General features: G+C 52.3%; 1 protein-coding gene across 2 annotated transcripts in view; it reads left to right on the top strand.

Annotated features, from left to right (window-relative positions):
* BCL7A (BCL tumor suppressor 7A) overlaps positions 1-10,913 on the top strand; it is a 16,663-nt gene extending 5,750 nt beyond the window's left edge. Inside the window, exons 3-5 of one of the 2 annotated variants that reach the window (XM_025045537.1) lie at positions 1,107-1,274; positions 5,423-5,607; positions 8,780-10,913. In XM_025045537.1, coding sequence (XP_024901305.1) covers positions 1,107-1,274; positions 5,423-5,607; positions 8,780-8,851 — 425 coding nt within the window. In that variant the 3' untranslated portion in view covers positions 8,852-10,913. The remainder of the gene's footprint in view (positions 1-1,106; positions 1,275-5,422; positions 5,608-8,779) is intronic. The other variant, XM_025045538.1, reaches the window with a different exon arrangement.
* Positions 10,914-23,321: the final 12,408 nt, after the last annotated feature.

Here is a 23,321-nt window from a genome sequence, read left to right as displayed (position 1 = left end):
CGCATAGCCCAGAAAAGCAGCGGAAGATTATGGTATTATTTTTGACATCGCTACTTGAGTATCTACAGTTTAAGATGACTCTCTGTGCCCAAGAAAGGGGGTCCCGTGCGAGGTGCTGTGCGCCCTGGGACCCCAGCTCCGCTCCCAGCACAGACACCAGTGCCATCGCCCAGTTCTCTTTTTTCCTAGATTTCCACTCATCTGAAAACACCATCGGTGCCTTGTCTGTTTCTTAAATGTGGTGTCGTTTTTTTTTTTTAATTGAAATACAATTTACGTATAAAAATGCACAACTCTCGAGTGTAAAAATTCAGGGAATTCTGACAGCTGCGTGCAGCCTGCGCCAGAGCGTTTTAAAGTACGTTTTTCTGAGTCCCCATCTCTAAGTCTGTATGTAAACCCTTGAGCCCCCTTCGTGATAAATGACGTTTCTACATACCCAGTGCGCCTCTGTCACTCCTAACAGAATTGATAATAATTTCTTGATATCGTTTAACCTTCAGACTGTATTCGAATTCCCCAAGGGTCCTAAAACGTCTCTTACATTCAAAACGGGATCCAAATAATTCTCTCTCAGGTGTAGCTGTTGGGTCTCTTCAATTTCTTTAATCTACAATAATCCTGTTCTTTTTTTTTTTTTTTTTAATGGTATTGGCTTGAAGAACCGGGGCCAGTCGTCCTGTGGCGTGTCCCACTTTGCGTGGTTACCTCATTCTCTCTCTCTTGTTTCGTATCAAGTGGAAGTGTGATCTGGAGGCCTGATCAGAGGCAGCGTTTGGGCGAGGGCCTCGCGGGCCGTGCCTCGGCCTTGGTGTTACTTCACGGCCAGGGGCCCAAGATGTCTGGTTTCCCCACCCAGACGGAGGCCTCTGATGTCCCCCAAAGATGTAGATCGTGCCAGGCCACCATCTGTGGCTGACTGCCTCCTCGGGGAGCCCACGGGGACTGGCCGAGCCCGGCTCCCAGACCCCTTCGCCTCACAGGGCAGGCCGCAAGGGACGGCATTGCGTGCCAGCTCCCTGGGTGTGTCAGCCACCTCCTTTCGTGGGAGAGTGTCCTGCCGCAGGCACCGAGGGACACCCCCTGTGTCTGTCCCCCCCACGCAGACGACAACAGCAACCAGAGCTCCATCGCGGACGCCTCCCCCATCAAACAAGAGAACAGCAGCAACTCCAGCCCAGCCCCAGAGCCCACCCCGTCCGCGCCCGGCGACGGCACCGACGGCAAGGCCGACGAGGCCCAGGCTGAGGGGAAGGAGCTGCCCGGGGCTGAAGGTACGTGCGCCTGGGGACCCCGGTCCACCTCCAGGTCCCACAGCCAGGGGATAGGACTCCAAGGAGGCCCCGCCACAGGCCGGCCCCCAAAGGCCAGGGCGGAAGGACGGTAAGGCCTGGAGGGCCTGTTCTCAGGGAGTGACTCAGATGTCACGCGATCTAGTGTTTGGACAGTTCGTGCTGTGGAGAATTATAAAGTAGGGAGGGAAAGGGGGAGCCTTGCCGCATTATGGGGAGTGTTAGGATTTGGGTGGTCGGAGAAGGCCTCATAGAGCAGACGAGGCTCAAATTAGCCGGGGGAGGAAGCCCCGTGGATAACGGGGAGGGGGGCCTTGTGGGCACAGGGAACCCGTGCAAAGGCCCTGCGGCCCGACCGTGCTCAGTGTGGCTGGAGGGGAGTGGGTGGGGGGCTCATACAGCGGGAGAGGTCGGAGAGGTGGTGGGGCCGCAAGTGTGGGTGGCCAAGGCCACTTCACTGACCCTGACCTATGCCCAGTGGGGCGGGAGCCACTGGGAGTTCAGTGTTATGGTCTGAGGGGTCACTTTGGTTGCCAGGATTGAGAACAAACAATGAGATGGGGGGCGGGATGGAGCCAGGAGAGGGGAGGGGCTGGCGGAGGCGGCAAGAAGTGGTGACTGGGGAGCACGTGCGTGTGTGCGTGTGCGTGAGTGTATGCGCGCGCACACGGATGTCTGTGGATGTTCTGAGGTCTTTGCGCTCCCCTTAAAGGAAAAACTTCAAACCCAGATGGCCCTCGGCTTACAACGGTTCGACTTACGGGTTTTTGACTAGGACGGTACGAAAGCCTTAGGCGTTCCGTGCAAACCGGACTTTGAATTTCGACCTTTTCCCGGCGTGCGTCACGCGGTGCCATAGTCTCTCGTGATGCCGGACAGCGGGCCCCAGCTCCCGCTCTGCCACGCCAGCATGGGCCGGGGGGCCATGGGGCACAGGAGGAGCTGGTCACATCTGGGCCGACACTTGCTAGCCATGCGGCCTTGGGCTGGCAGCGTCACCTCCGGCACGCCTTCCTGTTTCCTTTTAAAAGGGGACAGAAATGTTGTCTCCCGTCAGGTCACCGCAGAGTGAGTGAGGCGGGAAAGTTAGGCGGGATCTTGGCTGAGCCCGGCTCATGGGAGGGGCCTGGTGAGCAGTGCCAGGGTCACCCAGGTGTGGGCCATGCCCGGCTTCTGCTTTCCCGTCCTTTCTCCCTGGCCATGGCCTCGTCACTCCTTGTTTGGGGTCTGCGTCTCCTTTGCCCTAAAGGGCCAGGTCAAGCTCAGCCGCAGGAACCATATCTTAGGTTAACGCTTCCTTCCATAATGACATTTTGGTAACCGCCGGCTCCACAAGCCTTACAGGCCCAGGTGGGAACTATACCGGGTCCCCTTCCGGCCACCCCACGCCACTGGGCCTGCACGGTTGCCCGGCCTTACTCAGGCAGGACCAGCACAGGGGGCCAGACCCACCTGCCTCCCACCAGGGGCTGCTGGGCTTCCCAGGGGGCGGCAGAACCCCCGCGGCCTCCCAGGTCGGGGCACACTGCCTGCCTTTAGGACGGAGCGGGTTGGTCGCCCGCCGTTGACCTTGCTTTGAACTTGTTTACTGCCGAGTGAGTTCAGGGAATGACATAATGTTCAAACTCCCCGGACTAAATTTAGGCCCCAGGAAAATAATTTCCCCTGGGCGAGGTTCCAGCACCGTCTTGCTACGGGAATCAGGCCTCTGTGCCGAGCCCTGGCTCCAAGGCCGGTCTCCACGGAGTGCTCAGGCCGGGCAAGGGGTCAGTGTGACTCGGGGTGACCAGCTACCTTCGTGATCTACGCCTACATCTGGGGCGCCACGTCCCACACCACTTTGCCGAGCCCACTGTGTCGGGCAGAAGGGGAACTGTCGTCAGGGAGGACAATCACAGACGGAGATGTTTCTCAAAGCACACACGTTATGAAATAGACGATAACGTTGTCATGGATTTTTCTTATTATTATTATTGAGACGAAATCCACATAACATGAAACGTGACAGGTCACAGGCGGCAGAAAATGCATTCACAGTGTTGCATGGCCAGCACCTCTGTCTAGTCCCAGACTATCATCAGCCCAGTGGAACCCCTGTCCCCCTGCCCCTGGCACCCCCCACCTCTGCTTTCTGTCTCTGTGGATTTGCTTGTTCTGGACGTTTCACAGACACGGAACGTCCTACGCTGTGTGGCCATTTGCGGCTGGCTCCTCCCACTCAGCATCGTGTTTTCGAGGTTCATCCACGTCGTGACGTGTGTCAGGGCTTCGTTCCTTTCTGTGGCTGGGCCGTGTCCCGTCGTGTGGATGCGCCACGTTTCGTTCGTCCTTTGCATCTGGTCGTTCACACTCGGGCCGTTCTCATGTCCTGGCCACTGTGAGTGGCGCTGCTGGGGACACATGTGACCAGTGTTTGAGGACCTGCTTCCGGTTCTTTTAGGTCCGTAGCTAGGAGTGGAATTGCTGGGTGGTCTGGCAATTTCGTGCTTAGCTTTTTCGAGGAACGGCCGTTAACATGGATTTTAAAGGTAAAACCGAAAATGTCAAAGAAACGTCAGGTTTATGGGGAGTGTGGTTCTGTGCTCTAGGTGCTCCCTCGGTGACTGCCATCTGGGGTTCTTTCGCTGCTCGGGTACTTTTCCTGTCCTCCCATTGAATCCTCACAGTGACTCGACAGGGAGGCTGTTGTCAGCCTTAATTTTATGGGCGGGGTGGGGGGGGCTGAGGCTGATGGCCGGTGTGGCAGAGGCAGCGTTGGAACCCAGGTCCTTCTGTAAACCCGGCGTCCGCCCAGACGCCAGCTTGTAGGCGGAGCCCCGCCCTGGTGGGGGTGGGCCCCGGACCCTACCCCTGGCAGCAGGAGACCCCAGCTCAGACCCCGTGGGGTGTCAGGTCTGTGAGCACTGCCCGTAAGACATCAGGACCGCTGGTGTGGGGAGGGAAAGCATGTTAACAGCCGCTCACCTGGGCTGGATGGGCTGATAGGTCGGCCTCCTGGGGAGGTGGGGCTGCTGCCTGCCCCCCTCCCCAGCCCCCTGCGCCCCTCGCCAGTCAGGCCCATTTCCCCATAGATTCCCACCCCCCTCCTTTGTTACTCCTCTGCCTCAGCAACCCCAGAAAGTAAGGCATTCTTGAGTATTTTAGTGCGCATAAAAAAAAATCAGTGGCATATGTTGTCGGGGCCTCGCATGCCAGCTGGGGCCCTGGGTGGGATGTCGCTGTTCTCTCCGGGAGCTCTCCAGCTCAGCGCCCCAGATAAGCTTAGGTGGGACCACAGGTACCTCTTCTTCCAAAGCCGCACCCCCTCCTACAACCTGCTGTGCCCCGCTCCTTCCCTGTGCTAAAGGAAGAAATAACCCAAGTAACGGGCAAAACAGGCTTCATTAAAGAAGTGACTGCTTGCTAGGATGCTGTGCAGCCATCTTGCATGTTCTCGTACTTCGAGAATTTTTAAAGACATGAACAGTGCTTCCAAAATGCCGTGTGATCCCTGTTTGGGGAGCGAGGAGGATTGTGTGCGGGTCGCGGGGAAAACATCTGGAAAGATGGGAGTCAGTCAGTCCTCCGAAACGTTAGCCGGGTGGCCGCCCTGGGCCGCGGGAGATAATCTGCGGTTTTAACTTGTTTTTCTTCCCCTGTCTTTTCTGTTTCTTGCCGTGATCAGTCATTGCTCTGACGATCAGGAAAACACCCATCCCATTAAGGGAGGTGTTTGCGAAGGACCGACCAGTTACCTATGGGGGCAGATGGGGAGTGCCGGCTCCCGTGGAGGAGGGAGGAGTCGCAGCCATAGCGGCTGGAATGCTCTGTGGCCACCAGGGGGCGCTGGGTGCCCGCGGCACAGAGGCTGTGGCACCCTTTAGATGTCCTCCAGGGGCACGTGGCAAAGCGGTGGGTGGGCAGGCAAGGGCCGGAGGCCACAGGGCCAGCGCCTGTCCTGCCTGGCTGCTGAAAACGACATCGCTGAAAAAAATAAGCAAGAGGCTCCCCAAACCCGGCGGCTCACGGCGGCCCTGACAGACCGCCTGGCCCCCAAACCACCCAGCTCCAGGTATTTTTAGTAATGGGTCCATCTGGCCTCGCATCTCACGTGTCTGAAAACAGCATCTGTCATCGTGTTCTTCCCTCAGACGCTTCCGACGAGCCGAATTCACAGTCTCCAGCGGAAAACTCGATGAGCAGTGCAGAGAACGTCGAGCGGCAGCCGCCTGGAGACGCGGGGCCAGGGGCAGAGACGTCCTCAGTCTCTCAGGTACCTCGCTCGAGGTCTCAGAGGGGCAGCCAGATCGGCCGGGAGCCCGTTGGGGTGTCGGGGGTACGTTGAAAGGTGTTTTGTTACTTTGTTCTCTCGTGTTCTCGTTGGACAATTGGCACTTGCGTGTATCCATTGAGCTAGAGTCGGGAGCGTCCTTCTGTGTCCCGCCCTGGCACGGGGGCTGTCGTGAAGGACGAGACACAGGGACCCTGCCCTCGCGGTGGGTGCGGGAAGAGGGAGGGCACCTCGTCCCAGCCTCGGCTTCGTCACTCTGCTTATTTGCGACCACAAAAGCCCTGCCTGCTCTCAGAGACCCAGAGTCAGCTTCCTCTAGAGCTGGGCAGATGTCGTCAGCATCTTCAGTGCTGGGTGAAACAGTCTTTGGAGATATTTTGCAGCTGACCACACTCCCCCTTCCTCAGACCCCTTTCTGGATTATCACTCTTTGTCAGAATCTGGTTTGAATCAGACAGTGCAGAAGCAGGGGGCCCAGTGGATAGGAACAAAGGTCCCGGGTTCGAATCCCAGCCCCGTCACTTAGCACGCACTGAGCTGCAGTGTCTCCAGCTGCCAGAATAGGGTCGCAGAACCGTGCTGGGGCCAGGGTGAGGCTGAGACCAGAAAATGGGGGAGGAGGCACACTCTCCGCGGAGCTGGACCCAGGACGTGCCTCAGTGTTGCCGTGTCCACCAGGATGACTTACACCGTCGACCTCCTGTGCCCATCCAAAAGGAGCGGGGACACAGAGCTATCAAAACGTCAACTGGAAACATTTCCCCTTTGCTGAGTCGTTTCCAGTCGGTACCTCGGGGGAAACTGACAATAAGTTAGCAGGCAGGAGGGAAAGGCCGGGATCCAGCAAAGCTTGGCCGGCACACCGTGGAACCTTGAGCCAGGCCTCCCTAGGGGACGAGCCCCAGACTTGATCTTCTGCATATCCTCAGATCTGCACCTCCCTCTCTCCTATGGAACACTCTCCAGATGCCCGAGACACACAGGGAGTGTTGATGGGAGCTGTGCTGCCCGTGGCAGGAAATTTGTCGAAAGGGAACTGGCCGAATAGCTCCAGGGCTGTGTGTAAAACAGACCGGGAGGCAGCTGTTAAAAAGGGTACAGTTGGCCCAGGTACAGATAAAAAATAAATGTTCTCGCCATGCAAAACGAGGAAAGCAAGCCACAGAGCCTCAGGCCTCGCGTGAGCCCGTTTGATTAAAAATAAAATTCAGAGCTTCATGTATGGTTTGTAGAACCAAGGTGTTGGCGGGGTCTCGTGGCCTCTTGAACTCAGTAGAGGAAAGGTCAGCTGGAGACGTAGACCCACACCCTGGAGGCGTCTAGCGCTTCCCCTCCCTCAGCCCCCGACATCTGGACAAGTCCTGGGGTCTTCCATTCTAACACGCTGCTGCCTCCGCTGCCGTTTCCGGGGGGCCCAGACCTCCTCCACTGTTTTCACGCAGAGACACCCACATTCTCCTGCAGAGCTGCTAGGTTTGTGAGCAGGATGCAAGATTCTTTGCAGTAAAAGCAAACAACTTGACATTGAAGTCCGGCCATTCCTGTTGAAAAAGGAAGGACAGGGTCCCCACGCCACCCCTCCATCCGAGGGTTTCTCTGCTCTTCTCCGTGGAGCCAGGCTCACTCACTTCTCCCCTTCATTTCCATCTCCCTGCCCCGCTCTGCCTCCTGCTCCCTCTGTTACGGAGAGCGGTTCCCCTCTGCCCTTCCAAGTGCTCCGCAGAACCGCAGAACCTCCTCCTGAACAGGATCTCGGAAGGCTCCATGGCCTGCTTTCTCCTGTTACGTCTGGATTCAGCTTTTGTCACTTTCCTACTAAGAAAAAGGGGAGGGAAGACAGAGGCATCTTCTTCCTGTGTCTGTCATCTCTCCCTGTGACACCTGCTCTCAGGCCCCAAGAAGCTCCTACGTGTCCTATCTCAAGGCCCCTGGATCTCTATTTAACAGTAATTAATTAGGCACCCACTGTGTACTAGGCTCGATGCCAGATAATGGAGACCCAGGGTGAAGCAGCAGACGAGGTCCCTCCCTGCCCTCATGGGGCTCATGATCGGGTTGGGGAGGGAGAGACTCAGCCAGGATACAGCAGACACGGCAGACTGCAAAGCCGCCATGTGTGCCATGGGAGATCCGGCCCAGGGCGATGCACAGAACTCTGATGAGAGTGGAGCATTCTGGGAAGGAGAAGGAATTAGGCCGGGAGGGCAGGCTTTCTAGGCAGAGGGAGCCATAGGTGCATGGGCCTGGAGACAGGCGTGAGCCTGAGGAATAGAAGGGACCAGGGTGGCTGGAGCCTAGTGGGCGATGTAAGGTGCCTGGTTCGAGTGGGTCCAGGTCCCCAGGACCTTCCCTGCCTGGCAAGGAGTTGGGATTTTGTTCCGAAGTCAGTGGGGAAGCGTCGGCAGGTTTTAGATGCTACGTATGATTCTGCAAAGGTGGCCTGGGCTGTGTCAAAGGCTGTGTGGAGTGGCTGCGGAGTGAGCTGCTACGTCATCCAGGCCAGAGATAGTGGCGGCTCAGGTGCAGACGGGGTTGGGGGTGGGGGGCGGGCTCGAGCGCCTTTGAGACGGATCAGAGGGACCTTGCTGTGAGGCCGGGCGTGGGAGTTCAGAGACAGGGAGGACTCCCGGGCCCCGTCCAGCTTTTTCCCAGGCAGATGGCACCACCAGCGGACCCAGGAGCTCTGGCTGGGATGGGGGATGTTGGGAGCGGGTCTTGGGTGACGAGGTCAGGTTGGTGATGCCTGAGACAGTTTAGTGGGACAGTCAAGGCAGAGGCGGGTGAGCACGTGTTGAGTCGAGGGACTTCTTGGGAATCTGGTGACAACGATGCACCCTATCCCCAGAATAAAATACACATGCACGTTCACCAACCACCGAGCATCCACCCCGGGCCAGGCACCTGTGCTGGGCCCCGCGGGAGCAGTCGTCAACTCGGCAAGCTTGGTCTCGGGGCTTGGAGAGGTAAACTTGAAACCTGTGCGTAAATCACTACCCTGGCAGTTAATGACAGATCGGAGGACAGATAACGGGGCCGCCCCCTCCAAGCCGGACGGGGTTAAGGGGAGGGGTGCTTAGAGGCACATGGGTACGAAGCCAGGGTGACGGCGACAGGCGGAGGGGGGGCCCAGGTGACCCGGGGCTTGGGAAACAGCCAGGCGTGTGGGCTCCTCTTCGACGTCATGCCGCACTCACCTGCCGTTCTCTCCTTCCCCAAGGATTCGGAAGGAGGGCCGCCCTCGAAAAAGATGAAACTGGAGACTTCGCAGCAGAACTCCGAAGAGATGTAGACGCCCGGTGCCCTGTCCGGTCCTCGTTTCGCGGGAGAGCCATCAGCTGGCTTCGTTCCACACCTGCCCCCGAGCCAGCCCTCGGGTCGGAACTGCTCACTTTCCAAGTTTACCAAGTGCGAATCCAAGAAGACGTAGGACGGCGTGACTCCTCAGACACTGAAGGACTTTCTGCTGTGAAGCAAAAACACTCGCGTCTCGAAGCGACTGTCCTTGCGGAGGCGGGTGGACAGCTCAGGAGTGTCTGCACACTGTCTCTGAAGCCAAGATTTGCGTTTGCGTTGCTGCTGTATTGTTCCCCCACCCCCACCCCCCACTTCTCTATTTAATGATATAAGCTATTCGAAGGTGGCGCCCATCAGGAATTCGCTTCTCGTCGGGGCTTGTCACTATTCCACCGATCCCTCCCGCTTTCTTTTTTTGTGCCTTGTGCCCTTGAGGTGACCTCTGGCATGTTCTCCCGGTTGTTTTGCGTCTCCCTTTGCAAAGTGCCCTCTCAGTTCTGCGGAGGTGGCCACGGCTCCAGCCCTCGCATCTCGCTCCTCCCTGCCCTGGGACTTCAACGGGAACAGAGCAGGCAGGGAGGAAAAGAGCCAGAGGCTGCGGAAGAGCAGGACCTCCTCGGCTGCCTGACTTCTAGGTGTGGGGGGTCTTGGGCACACCCTGAGCCCTGGCCGGGGGCAGCACCAGCCTCCAGGGTCCGGGGATTCTCCGATGTCAGGCCACTGTCCCCAAGCACTGGCTACTCGATATGCTCTCACTTCCTCAGGGCATCTGAGCCTGGTGTTCCCAAGCGGGCCCAGACGGACACGCGGAGCCCTGAGATGGTTCGGGCACTTCCACCGTCCGTGCCCCCCATCCCGCTGTCTCCCATGCCTCCGAAGACAAAGCGGCTTCTGTGGCTGACTGCGGGGTTGTCTCCTGAAGACGAAGGAACGGCCAAGGGAGGCCGGGAGCAGACGGCGGGGACGGGCGGTGCTGCCTTTTCATAGGACAGGACGTTGCTTGGGTTTCGATCCCACAGGGACCCGCTGCCCTCTGCCTCCCCAGGTCCCCCGGCCGCTCCCCCGGGGGAGGCAAGGTGACAGTCCCCATAATCCACTTGCTCCTGCATAACGTCCTGACGCACGAGCCAGCTGCTGGATCCTGTCTCATTCCCAGGACGTGCCCCTCGGTCCCTGCCAGGGAACGGGCCTCTATGGTGGGGCCTCGAAGGCCGGGAGGGAGGCCCCGTGGGGTCGGAAAGCTTTGCCCCCGTCCGGGAAGGGGTGCCGGCGTCCCCACCTGCCTGGGGCAGCTTCCGCTCACTAACATGGACCAACTGCCTGACTGTCCAGCTCCGAGGCTTGGTGGCTCTTAGTTCCTTACAGACGCTTTTCCTGAGCTTTCTTTACTGCACTGGAGTTCCAACTCTCTTCGAGTTGTGTATGGTGGGGGGGAGAGGGTGTGGGTTCCGTTGGTCTTTTTCTGTTCTTGTTGTTTTTTTATGTTTATTATTATTATTAATTATTTTGCTAATCGGTGCATATTCAGGTACCACCTTTGACTGTGGATCTCTCTCTCTCGACCACCGTGGGAAGTGTCTGCCAGGTTCAGTTTTTAGGGTTTTCCGAGGGTGTGGCTCTTTACCTTTTTGTTCTCTTTAAGGGAGCCAATCTATTTCCTGCACTTCAAGAAGAATCAAAATGTTCCTGAATTTCAAATACCTCACGCAAAAATGTCTCCTGAAATAAGGGAAAACAAACAAACGAACTTTGGAAATCTTAATGTCGAAGTTAGTAATGCCTGAGAAAAGTTTCTGTCTTCAACAACAACAACAACAACAACACCACACAAACACCCTGATGAGCTTTGCCCTCAGGCGGTCGGTTTGTGGAGAACTGGGCTCTGCAGTTACCTCTCAGCGAACCTCAAGGCGGCTTTACCTCCAGCTCCTGTAGAGTTAACAACGCTTTTCTTCGCAGCAAAACTCCATGTTGATGGAAGATGAATTCCGACGTTTATTTCCTGCTCTGCTCTTTTTTGGGAAACGAGAGGCGACAACCAAGACAGTACACACTTACACACACACACACACACACACACACACACACGTCCACGGGGACAGCGAGGCGGCCAGGGCCCCCCCTGCATCCATTCTGTTTGCAGTGGCCTCGCTGGACAGGCAAGGGGAGTCGACATGGTCGAGGATGAAGACACCATCCGCAACACGAGGCTGTCATTTAGTTTTTCTCTGAAGTGCCTGAAGGTAGGAATGGGCCAGTGGTGGGGACCGGCCGGGCCCCGCCGTGGCCACGCCAGCTGGGCAAAGCGCCGGTGGCCCCGCGCTGGACGCTGGCCAGGGCCTGCAGAACCCCACACGTGCTTCCGTCCCCGCCCGCCCTGTGCCCGTGCCTCTCCCACCACAGAATCTAAGACCTTTCGGCCACCGAGCCAGGGCGGGGTCCCAGCACGCCTTCCGAGGACACACCGGGCCCCAGCGGCCTAAAGGGCTCCCAGGGCAAACGGGTTCCCCGAAAAACTCACAGCTGGGGGAGCTGCGGGTACACATTCCACAGAGTGCTGGCACTTAGACCCATAACCCAGAGGGCAGTTGAGCGGCTGACAGGGTGGTGAGCCCCCCCATCCCAAACGAAGTCGTGGTTTGGAGTGTTCGTTACCGCCAAGGACCCGGTTAGAGGTGCAAAGACCTCTTTTCATGTTATCTGATTTTTTTTTTTCCTCTTACAATTTTTTTTTTTTGGTGTGTTGTACAGCAGTATAATTTTTCACTTATTTATTCCATCAGTAGATATGGTTTGTACAATGTACAATGATTCCATTTCAGAAAATAAAAAAATTCAAATCATGACCGCCGTGTGATTTTGTAGCGTTAGAATCAAGTTGGATTGATGGTGAGAATGTCCCTCACGGGCTGCCGTGGCCCCCCGCTCGGCTGCGTGGCCTTGACTTCGTACAGGACACTGTTAGCTTCTCGCCCACAGGGAGGGACTGTCACGAGCTGCCAGCGTTAAGCGGTTAAGCACCCGTGGGTGCTGCGGGTGGGTGTTGTCAGCCACCTCCTACAGGGGAGGCAACGGCAGGACTGTCCCTTACGTGAGTCATGTAGCCAGTCAGCGCCCCAGTTTAAAAGCCACAGCAGGCCCCCCAACCTGGGTCCCGGCTGAGGACAGTAGTTTGCCGCGTCCCTGACTTTGGGAGACTGTGGACCGTGACGGGGACTTTTGAAAGAGTCCTCATTACAAGTGGATTGCAAGTTTGTCTCGACTTGTCATAACTCACCATGTGGTGACTTGTAGACTGTGGACCGTGACGGGGACTTTTGAAAGAGTCATTACAGGTGGATTGCAAGTTTGTCTCGACTCGTCATAACTCACCATGTGGTGACTTGCGGTCAGGTCAGAACCTTCCCAGGGCCCTTCCCGTTTCCCTCCCTCTCGGCTCAGGCTCCTGAGTTGGCTTTTTTCCCTTGTTTCTGTGCAGCCTCATTTCCTCTTCCACATGAAACCCTGCCCTGGGGGAGCGAGGAGGCCTGCGCCAGGTCTCGCCCTGGTCACCGGCCTGGAGGGCACCGGCCTCTCCCTGTTGGCCTCTCCTCCCTACCCCTTTCCTCTCTAACTGTTCCAGCGATTTACCAGGACCTGTTGCTGAGTGACATGAACTGGCATGGAAAGTTCAGATGACAGAACACAGATCACAAGGGCTTGTTTGCCTAACAACAACAACATAAAAAACGCTCTAGCTGGCAGCCTTTCACTGTCCCGTTTTCTGTCTTCCCTGTGTGTCTGTCCCCTGGGTCTCAGTCCTGGACGAGGATCCCTCCCTCCAGACTCATCTCTCTATGGAGCTCCCCCCGACCCCGGCCACTCATCTTCATGCCCCTGAGTCTCTCTCGGTCATTCTTTTTCACGTCTGTGTCTCTTGGCCTCTCTGTCTCAGCTCCCTGTCTGTCTCCGTGCGTCTGTCTGTCTTCCTCTCATCTCCCTTCATTGAGGAGCTGTCATGCCCAAGGCGTATGGGGCGCTTTCTGAACCCTAGCTGTGTGCTGGGCCCGGGGCAGCAGCGACTCGCTCGATCCTTCCTCCCTGGGCAGAGAAGTGAGCCAGTGCGCTTGGGTGCCCAACACAGTGTGGGGTTGTGACCCTTGATGTGGGGTCAGAGAGGCTTCTAGGATGGTGGGGAAAGCCCAGGCACGGGGCTCAGAAGCGCGTTGTCCCTTGTCGATGGTAAGGAGCGGCCGGAGTCTCTGAGTCAGGTCTCTGGCCTGGGGACGGGGCTGCCAGTGAGTGGCGTGGATTGGCAAAGGCCAGACTGGACGTGGGAGCAGGACAACTGGGACCTGGGACAGCAGGCCAAGCGGAAGGCTGGGAGTTGTCTGCAGGGCCTGTTTGTCCCCAGGTGGCCTGAGGCGATCAGTACTGCAGGTAGGTGGGCGGGGGAGGCAGGCAGAGAAAGCTCTGGTCCAAGTCTGAGTCTGGACCAAGTCAGCAGTGTCATGGAGGTCAGAAGTCAGTCTGAGGAGGGATTGCAGCCCCCAACGGCCAATCTCCCCACCCGGCCACTGGGTGAGGAATGTGTCTTTTCCTCCAGAGGCAGACAGCGGCCGCCTTTGCCACTTGTAGTCCTTTCTTCTTCCAGTAGGGGTCCCTGTCGTCCACTCTCAGTCCTGAGGGGTGGCTGTGGCCTCCCCCTGGGGAAAGCAATGAGTTCAGGAGTGATCACATGACCTGAAGTGGCCCGGTGAGAGTCGCCCCTGGGATTTTTGCAGGAGCCCTTGGGAGAGCGTTCTGCTCGAGAGCTGGCTAGACTTGTTCAGTGGAGCTGCTCCAAGGTGAGGAGAAGCCAACCTGAGGATGAAGCCAACTCAGGAGAGGGGCAAAAGATGGTGTGCGAGCTTCCTGAAGCAGCACTTGAGCACGCGGCCCCGGCCGGCCCTGAACCAGCCCTCCTGACCTCTTCAATTTTGTGACCCAGTAAATGCCCTCGATCCATAGTCGAGGTCGGTTTTCACGGGGTCTTTCCCATGCCAACACCCACCCCTCTGTCCCAGGGCTTGGAGTGTCTCCCGAACAAATCCGGGAGGGGTGGTTGCTGATAGGGTAGCTCCCACTCCTCCCTGGGAGTGTCCTTCTCCTGCTCCAGACTGTTCTTTCAATGCTTCCCGGTGACCAGGACCTGGAAGTTTCAAAGCTGAGGACAAGGAAATAAACAGAGGGTAACAGGGACCCCTTCTGAAGCAGCTTCTTCTATGATCCTCAGAGCTCCAGCCCTTCAGAGCTGCGTGACCTCAGGTAAGTAGCTTAACCTCTCCGGGCCCCAGTTTCCTCACTTGGAAAATGGGGAGAATAATAGTGGTCACTCGGGCTGGTGTGAGGATTAAAGGAATTAAGACTCGAGATGAGCCCTGGCACCTAGTCAATCTCAATACATATCAGCTGCTATTGTTACAATTATATTTATTATCCTCGAATATGTCTGGACTCCAGAAGTCCAGCTCCTAGAAAATGAGGCACAGGAAAAGGCAAGACTCGCTCATCCCCGGCTGCTCTGGGCTTGCCTCTGAGTGACACTCTGCTCTCTGAAGACTCATCTCGTCCCAGAGTGACTGACACCCGAGTTATCCACCAGGCAGGCACAGATGATCCAGGCCTGGGTCCCAGGATGAGGAGAAAACATTCCTGCCTGAGGCAAGGGTGTGAGCAAAGAAAGGGCTGGAGATTTGAGGACTTGATCAGAGCAGGGAGCTTCCGGCCCTGGGTCTCAGAGGAACAGCCCACAGGGGACTTGGTTTTCCAGTTTCTCTCCTTCCCCATTGTTCTCCTGCCACAGGCTCTTGGGGCGAAGGCCTCTGGGAGGCAAGGATCGGGATGTGGTGCCAGGCCTGTGGGTCCTGTCTTCTTCTGGACTACCCTTGGGACACTGGTGCCCATGGCTGCACTGGCTGACTCACGGTCAACGTCTTTCTCTCTTGAGGCTTTGGCAGAAATAACAATCTGCTTTGCATCGAAGAATCTCAAGAGGCCCTTAACGCCTGCCCTTTTCTCCCTCAGGGCTCCCTCAGTCATGAGCTCACCTGACCTCCTTGCAACCCCGAGTGGTAGCTTAGGGACCCGCCTCCCCATTATACAGACAGGAAATCCGAGGCCAGGGAAGTGGCTGAACGGAGTCCTGCAGGGACTCGGTGACGGAGGCTTTGGAACCCAGCCCCTCTTCCACTAGACCAGGCAGGAGTCAGCGAATCCGGCCCGTCACCTGTTTTTGTAAATAAAGTATTATTGGAACACAGCCACGCTCACTCATTTACACACTGACCTGGAGATACAACAGCAGAGTTGAGCAGCGGCTACAGAGACTATAGGGTTTGCAAAGTCAGAAATATTTACCGTCCGACCCTCTACGGAAAAAATTTGCCAACCCTTGCACTCTACCACACTTTCCTGTTGAAACACTGTGTAGTCGGGGGGAAAAAAATAATACTAATCATGAGTTACTATGTGCCAGGCACCATGCAAGCCTTTTCTACATTTTTGTTGTCCACACGTAAAGGTGTAGTTGAGCGAGTTTTCACAGACTGAATGCACATGCACAACTAGCCCTCGGATGTCCATCTGCCAGTCACTACGCTCGAAGGTCGACCGCTACCCCGACTTCTCTGTGCACAGATGAATTTTGTGTTTGGGGAGTTTACATTCATGGGACCGTACCGTATGTGCTCTTTCGTGTGTGGCTTCCTTCACTCAGCGTGACGTTGATGAGATCCATCGATACCATTTTATGCCATTGGAGGCCATTTATTGTCATCGCTGGAGAATCTTCCATGGGGGAAGAGACAACTGTGTACTCACCCATCCTCCTGCTGCTGGGGGTTTGGGCTGCATCCCGTTTCCATGGAGTATTATGAATATGCAAAGTGTCGGACATCCATGACCTCATTTCACCCTTGCTTCAACCCTGAGAAGGGAACCGATTTGTAGCCCCATTTTAAAATGTGAAGACTGAGTTCAGAGACGTTGGTGCCCGCAAAGTGACAGGGCAGGTGGGGGAAACCCTAGGTGCAGGCACGCTTGCTGTCCTGGCTCTCTGACTTCCTTGTTAGATTCTGGCTTGAAATCCCGCTGTGACGACAGACTATGATCCAATTTATATGAAATTCCTAGAAAAAGCAAAATGGTGGAGACAGAAGGTAGAGCCCGGGTGGTCTGGAGGTTGAGAGCATGGATTGACTGCAGAGAGGCGGGGGAAATGAGTTTGGATTGTACACTCAAAACGGGTGAATTTTATGGGATATAAATTATACCTCAAGAAAGCTCAAAAAATTCCCAGACCCGTATGCTTCTATGTCTTCCCATTTGTCCATCCCGTGCCTCAATTTCCCTTAGAGGTGTGGGGCAGGCTGTGCAAACTGTCAAGGGCTGTTCGGCTACGGAAGTCTTCCAGCTCCCCCCACAGTTAGCTGCTCCCCACCAGCGTGACCTCTCAGAGGGTCTCTCTCCCTGAAGCGCTCGGGATCCTGTTTGGCTTCGCGCTATCCGACCTGCCATCTGGCGGGGGCAGGACAGCCACGCGCTGCGGATGCCCAGGCCCCAAACTGTTTCTCCAAGTAGTCCCCAGAGATGGCCGCTCCCTTGCAGTTTCTGTGCTTGTTTATTTTGAAAGGGACGTTGCCAGACCGCCAGGCCAGCCCTGCCTTTTCATGGTTTGTTTTATGTAAGAGATTCCAGGAAGAGAGAGAGGAGGTGAAAAAACCTGAAACCAGTTCTTTTGCCAGCAATGGGCCCCAGGGTCGGAGGAATGCGCAAGGCCAGGATGTCCCCTTGCAGGACACTGGGGACCCTGACGGTATCACTGCAAATACTCGACAGTTGACGCTGGGACAATGGGACATCTCTGTGCAAAACGAATGAGCCTCAGCCCCCACCTTGCACCTTACAGCAGAATGCACTCAAAATGGATCATAGACCAAAATGTAACTCTGAGAATTTTCGAGGAAAACAGAGGAGAAAATCTTTATGACCTTGTGGTTAGGCAAAGCAGTTTTTAGACATCAAAGTGCTAGCTATAAAAGAAAAAGCTGATAAATTGGACTTCATCGAAATTCCAAGCTTCTGCTCTGCTAAAGACACTGTTAAAAAAATGAAAAGACAAACCACGGATGTGCAGATGATCTCTGCAAACCACTTATCTGATAAAGGACTTGTATCTAGAATATATAAAGAACTCTCAAAACTCAGTAACGAGAGTGAACACCCCCGCCCCTTCCCCGCAAAAAAAAAAAACAACTAGCAAAATATTTGCACAGACGCTTCATCAAAGAAAATACACAGAAAGCAGATAAGCACGTGAAAGATGGTGAACATCATCGATTATTAGGGAAATGCAAACTAAAATCAACCATCGTGAGATGCCACTACACTCGTAATAGACTAGACCATACCAAGTGCTGGGGAAGACGCAGAGTGACAAGCCCTCTCCCACGTACTGGGGGGATGGGAAAATGGTACAGCCATTGGGAAGAGTTTGGCAGGTCCTTATAAAGTTCAACATAAATTTACCGTACAACCTGGCAAATCCCACTCCTAGGTATTTACCTAAGAGAAATCTAACTGTACGGAAGGTGAACGTTTGCCAGGGCCTCATTCAGAATCACCAAAAACTGGAAACAACTGAAATGGTCTTGATCTGGTGAATGGATCGACAGCCTGTGTGGCACATTCATGAAACGAAGTCCTACTCAGAAATAAAAAAGAAAGAACTATAGAGATACATGCAGTCATTGAGAAGAATCTCGGATGCATTATGCTAAGCGAGAAGAAGCCAGACTCAAGGCTACTCAGTGAACGATTCCATTTTTGACATGCTAGAAAGGGCAAACGGGAAGCAGTCGGTGGTTGCGGGGAGCTGGAGTGGAGAGAGTTGACTATAAACGCGTGAGGGGGCATTGTGTATGAGTGTTGGAGCTATTCCATATCATGATTGCAGTGGTGATTACGTGACTGTGTATTTGTCAAAACTGGTGGAACTGTACACTAAAAAGAGAGAATGCTACTGTATATAATTTACACCCCAATAAAACAAAATAAAAATAATAATAGCCAACAGAGCACCACATGCTATGCGCCAGGCACTGTTTGAAGCACTTGACGTGTGTTATTTCACTCAGTCCTCAGAGCAACCCTGTGAAGTAGTCATTAATTATCCTCAAATAGTGAAAGTCTTCCTTCTGTGACCCTCACCCCTCCTATGGCTGTCTTCTCTCTCCCTGCAACCACAGGAGGAAAAGTTTCCAATAACTTGTTCCACTGAGGGGCACACAGCTAATAATGAGGCTTAGCAGGGAGTTCAAACTCAAATGCCCGCGGGAAACAGGCAGGTAATGCGAATAAGCCAAACAGGCTGGGACGATAGGGAGTGGTGGGGACTGTGGAAAGCTGGAGAGCACATACTGTGTCCCAAGGGGATAGGCCACGTTAGCTCCAGCTGCTCCCGTGTGGAGACAGTAAGGGCCCAGTGTTGTCAGATCTTCTGATAGTTCAAGAACATCCTACCATTCTTGTGTTTATACGAAATGTCGTGATTTAAAAAGTGTTAGCAAATAGGTCAGAGACAAAAATCAGAAAATATCATAAAATTAGAGAGTTGATTCAGCAACTCCAAAATCTAATAGAACTTCCAGAAAGAGAGAATAGGAAAAAAAATAAAAAATGAAAGGGAGTAAATAATCATTTGGAGAATAGAACAAAATATCCTTCATCTGAGGATATGAACCTTCAGGTTAAACACAGAGTTTATGAGGACCCAAGGCACATAATCATGAAATTCAGAACACCAATCATAGACGATTCCAAGGCTCCCAGAGAGAAAACAGGTCACAGAGAAAGGATCTGGTATAAGAATGACTCAGTGTCTAAAAAGCAACAACAGAAGGCCTGATATAGTAGAGCAATACCTTTCGAATTCAGTGGGCAACTGATTTTCAAACTGTCTTTCTCTACTCAGGCAAATTATCAGTGTGCAGGTAAAATAAAATCACTTTTAGATGTGCAAAGCTTCAAAAATTCTGCTTCCCGTGACCTTTCTGAAGAGGCTACTGGAGGATATGCTCCTGTAGAACAAAGAAGTACATCAAGAAAGCAAAGACAAAAGATGCCCAAAATAGTAGATTTGAAAATGAAGTAAATTTCCAGATGATAAAGGGAGGTCCCAGGACAATAGCTAGGACAAAGCTAGGACAATAGCTAGGACAAAGGTGCTCCAGGGGAAAAATCGAGGCTGATAGGATCTGACAGGGTTGACTCTGTGAAAATGACATTGAGAGGTATTTAACAAAGCTATTTATTGGATGGTGTGGGAAGACTTAAACCATAGATTCAATGAAAGCCAAGCAAATGGGAGAATAATGAGGCAATTGTTAACTCCGGGAAAAACAAAAAAATTGGGCAACAGAGGGAAGGAAATCATAGCGCACGACTTGGCTGAAGAACACACAATATTCGTGGTCAAAATAATAAAAACATTGAATGTGAATTTAGCAAAACAGGATTTAACTGTATCGGTAGAATGGGGAGGAAAGAGGTATATAAGAAGGTACAATCATTCCAACATAAGTCAATAGATGATGTCTAAAATTGATTCTAGAATACATATGATTATTATTTTTTGAATGCGGGGATAAATACTAGAAGTAATAGCTAAAGAATTTGAAAGTGGTCCTTCTATGAAGGAAGTGTTTAGGACTGAATAACCAGTTCTAGACAGGAAGTAAGGGGCATGGGTGTGTGGGGGCCAGACAGGGGATTACTATTTATTTTTTTGCTATTTTTAATTATAAGCTTTCTAACATGACTTGATTTTTAAAAACTCGATTTTATTTTTTATAAAAATCTTTACAATCGTAAGTTTTAAAATTCAATTTTATGTTTATATTTTTTTGCTTTACACTGTTTCTTGTGTTCTAGATCTTTCTCTTACTTGAATTTAATTTCTGTCTTGCTGGAGAACAATTTCTAGTAATACTTTCAAATGTAGCCTATGGTTGAAAAGGCTATTTAACCTTTTTTTCTTCCAAGATTTATTGAAGTATAATTTGCAAATAGTAAAATTTACCCTTTGCAGGCATACATTTCTATGAGTTTCAAGAAGCTTGCATAATCATGTAATTGTCGCTTCAAATAGTACCCTTGTCCCTCTCTGGCAACCACTGATCTGGTTTCTGTTCCTATCATTTTGCCTTTTCCAGATGTCATATGAATGGAATCAAACACTATACAGCCTTTCAAGCTTCTTAGCATAATGCTTTTGAGCGTCATCTGTGGTATTGCATTTATAGGGATCTTTGAAATTCAAAGGAATAGTCATCATCAGTCATCAACGCGGTTCATAAAATATTTCTGGCTGACTGTTTTCTGGTCATATGATTAGATTGTACTTTTTGGCTCCCTTGTGGTTGGGTAGGGTCATGTGATTGGTTTTGGCCAATGAGTTGTAAGTACATTTCACTTCTGGGCCAGACCATTTAAATGGCAATGCAAGACGCTGTTGAACTCTGTCTTCCGCCTACCCCAGTGATGGGCGACATTGGCAATGATGACTGCTCCATCAGCCTGAGTCCTGGAGTGACTAAAACCAGCAGAGCTCATGGCCAACCTGTGATGGACAGGTAGCCAGTAGATAGGTAGCTTGAACTAGAAGCACGGCTTTGTGGGTTTAAGCCATTGAGATTTGGGTGTGGTTTGTTATCACAGCACAGCCTATGCTGATGCACATAGAAGGCTTGTAATTTTAGTACTGGGAAATTTTCTTTTATTGCTGCATTCATTATTTTCTCTCTCTCTCTCTCTCTCTCTTTTTCTCGCTTTCTTCTTCCTTTCTGGAACTATTAAGCAGGTGTTGGAACTTTGGGATATATCCTTCTCCAGGTCATTTAACTTCCTTTTGTCCTTTTGGCAGTTTTCTGGGAGAAATTCTCAGATTTGAGCTTACTTTAGCTCTCTTTTAGCTTACCACCGCGTTTTCCAGCTGTATTAATTTTGCTATTCAACTCAGCCTTTTTTTCTATTAATAGTTTTGTATTATATTTATTTTCCAAGACCTTGGCTTGCTTCTTTTGGGTAATGGGTTGCTGCTTAATGCATGCAGATCTTCTGTTTTTTTTTCCAGGGCTACTAGTTACTTTAAAAGTCTATTTGTTCTGTTTTTGCTCTTTACTTGTTAGTTCTCAGGTGGCTTTCTTCCAGAGCACTGGCTTTCCTTAACTGTCTGCTCACTTTTGCTGGTGTGTTAAACTCTTTGGGAATTCCTACTTGCCCAATTGCCGATTTGATTACAATGCTTTTGATTTTTGGAAGGGAGATGACTGTGTTCTTGTGATTCGCTGGGTATGGGAGCTCTTTGTCCTTCATGGGAGTTGTCAGCTCCCTGGGACACTGCCCCACATGTCCCTCTGCGCACTAACTGGTAGGAAGGGAGGTGGGGGCCAACAGTCTAGATCCTCTGCAAGTATTTCTACATTTCCCAGGAAACTGCCTCTGAGACCTCCTTCGAGTCATTGTGAGCTTGGAGCACACTCCAAATCTCACTCTTGGTGGTCTTCTGCTTCCTTCATTTTTAACTGTGATTTTCCTTAAGTCTCGTTTCTCCTAATACAATCTTTAAGAACTTATAGTGAGGATTAAACAAAGCATGTTTGTGCACAGAACATGGCCCACGGATTGCCAGTTTTTACAATCAGCCTGAAGGGGTTATCTCCTTCCAGGAAATTAATGTTTTTTTTTTTTTTTTTAATTAAAAGAAAGTACACATCCTCCCTCATAGATGTCATTTGTGTTAAGAAAGCAAACAGAAATAAAGAGTACACTCCAAAAAAAAATAATTGTTTCTTTTGGAAATTAGAAATATAGACAAGCATAAAGAAGATAAACATAACCCCACCTAGAGATAACCAGACAACAGTTTTTTAACATGATGGTGCACTTCCTGACATACATACATAAATCTATGAATTTAGTTTTTGAAATTGATATCAAACTACTGATAACTTTTTTAAAGTTGTTTTTCCACCCAACGATATATCACGGACTTCTTTCCATGTCCGTAAATATACATTCACATCATTTAATATGTAGTATTCCATGATATGTGGGGCTATGATGTGTCCAGTGAATTCCCTCTTGTGAGACATTACATTGTTTTTGTTCACACTTTATAAATGGTGCTACAATCATTATTCTTGTACACTGTCCTTAGGACAAAATTCTAGAAGTAGAATTGCTGTGGCAAACGTGGCTGGACATTTGAATCTACCCAGAAGAAAGCTGTTCAGATAAAAGAATGCAACTCACAAGGGTGGACTGGATGTTCAGATATTTGCAGCCAGAGTTCAGAGTGGTGGTTTGGGCAAGGGAGGGGATGGATCTCAAACTCACACCAGAAGCTGCCAGTCCCTTGTAACCTATCCCTATTTGGAGACATCTCGGAAAGGAGTTAGTCCAGTCAATTTGGTGAGGTCTTCCTCCCTTCCATTCCCAACACCCTCCCCTTCAGGAGGAAGAGAGGGCACGGCCATCAGTCTCCACCCAAATCTGGAAGTGAAACTGGCTTCCGAGCAGAGCTCGTGCAGCCCTGCTCATACTAGGATGGGTGCTCTGGGCTAGGGAGCCTCACTCACCCTCTTGATGCCATGCCATCCCCAGCCTCCCCACACAGCCCCCATCCCAGATTGGCTTTGACTCCCTGAAACCTTGACAGCTTTCTAGAAGTTTTAACTATTCGATTGAACCTTGTGAAACCGCTGTTTCTGTAGGCTGAAAGTGGTTGAGTAATTGGCATTATCTAGTTACCTCTTGTCTGGTTGGTTCAATTCTTTCAATCTGTAGTACATTTATCTAGTGCTTATTCTGTGCTAGGTGCTGTGCTAAGCGCTTTGTAGTCATTTTTTAACTGTCACAACTTTCTGAGGCATAGGAATTGTTCCCCACTTGACAGAAAACAAAACTATGGCTCAGAATGTCCCTCGTCTTGGAATTGTTTAGGGACGGTTCGCTCTCCGAACTTAAGATCTTAACAAGAACGATAGCAGTCTCAGCTGTAGTTCAAGGAGCTGGTGGCTCTGCCACTTACTAACTGTGCTGCCCTAAGAACGTGTCTTAACTTGGCAAAGCCAGTTTCCACCTCTATGGATGTGAGGTCTCAGTCAGAAGCGTCCATCTTGTCTTCCCGTTGGAAAAATCTCGTCGGTATTCAGCGACTCAGTCTTCTCACCAATACAATGGGAACGACAACCACAGCGCCCAGTAACGTCAAGGATGAGCTGTTAGGACACAGTTCCCGGCCCTGCAGAAGAAAGCCGGGCTTGGGAGGGGGAAGGAGCCCCACCCCCACCCACCACGTGGAGCGCCCGCCCCGCCCGCAGCCAGGCCGCAGGGCGATTCCCCGCAGTGCGGGGCGGGGTTAGCACGGCCTGCTCGGCCAACGC

Source organism: Pteropus alecto, unplaced genomic scaffold (genome assembly GCF_000325575.1).
Source record: "Pteropus alecto unplaced genomic scaffold, ASM32557v1 scaffold213, whole genome shotgun sequence".
NCBI classification, from domain to species: Eukaryota; Metazoa; Chordata; class Mammalia; order Chiroptera; family Pteropodidae; genus Pteropus; species Pteropus alecto.
Note: the sequence above shows the minus strand (reverse complement) of the source record. Positions and strands in the feature narration are given on the sequence as shown.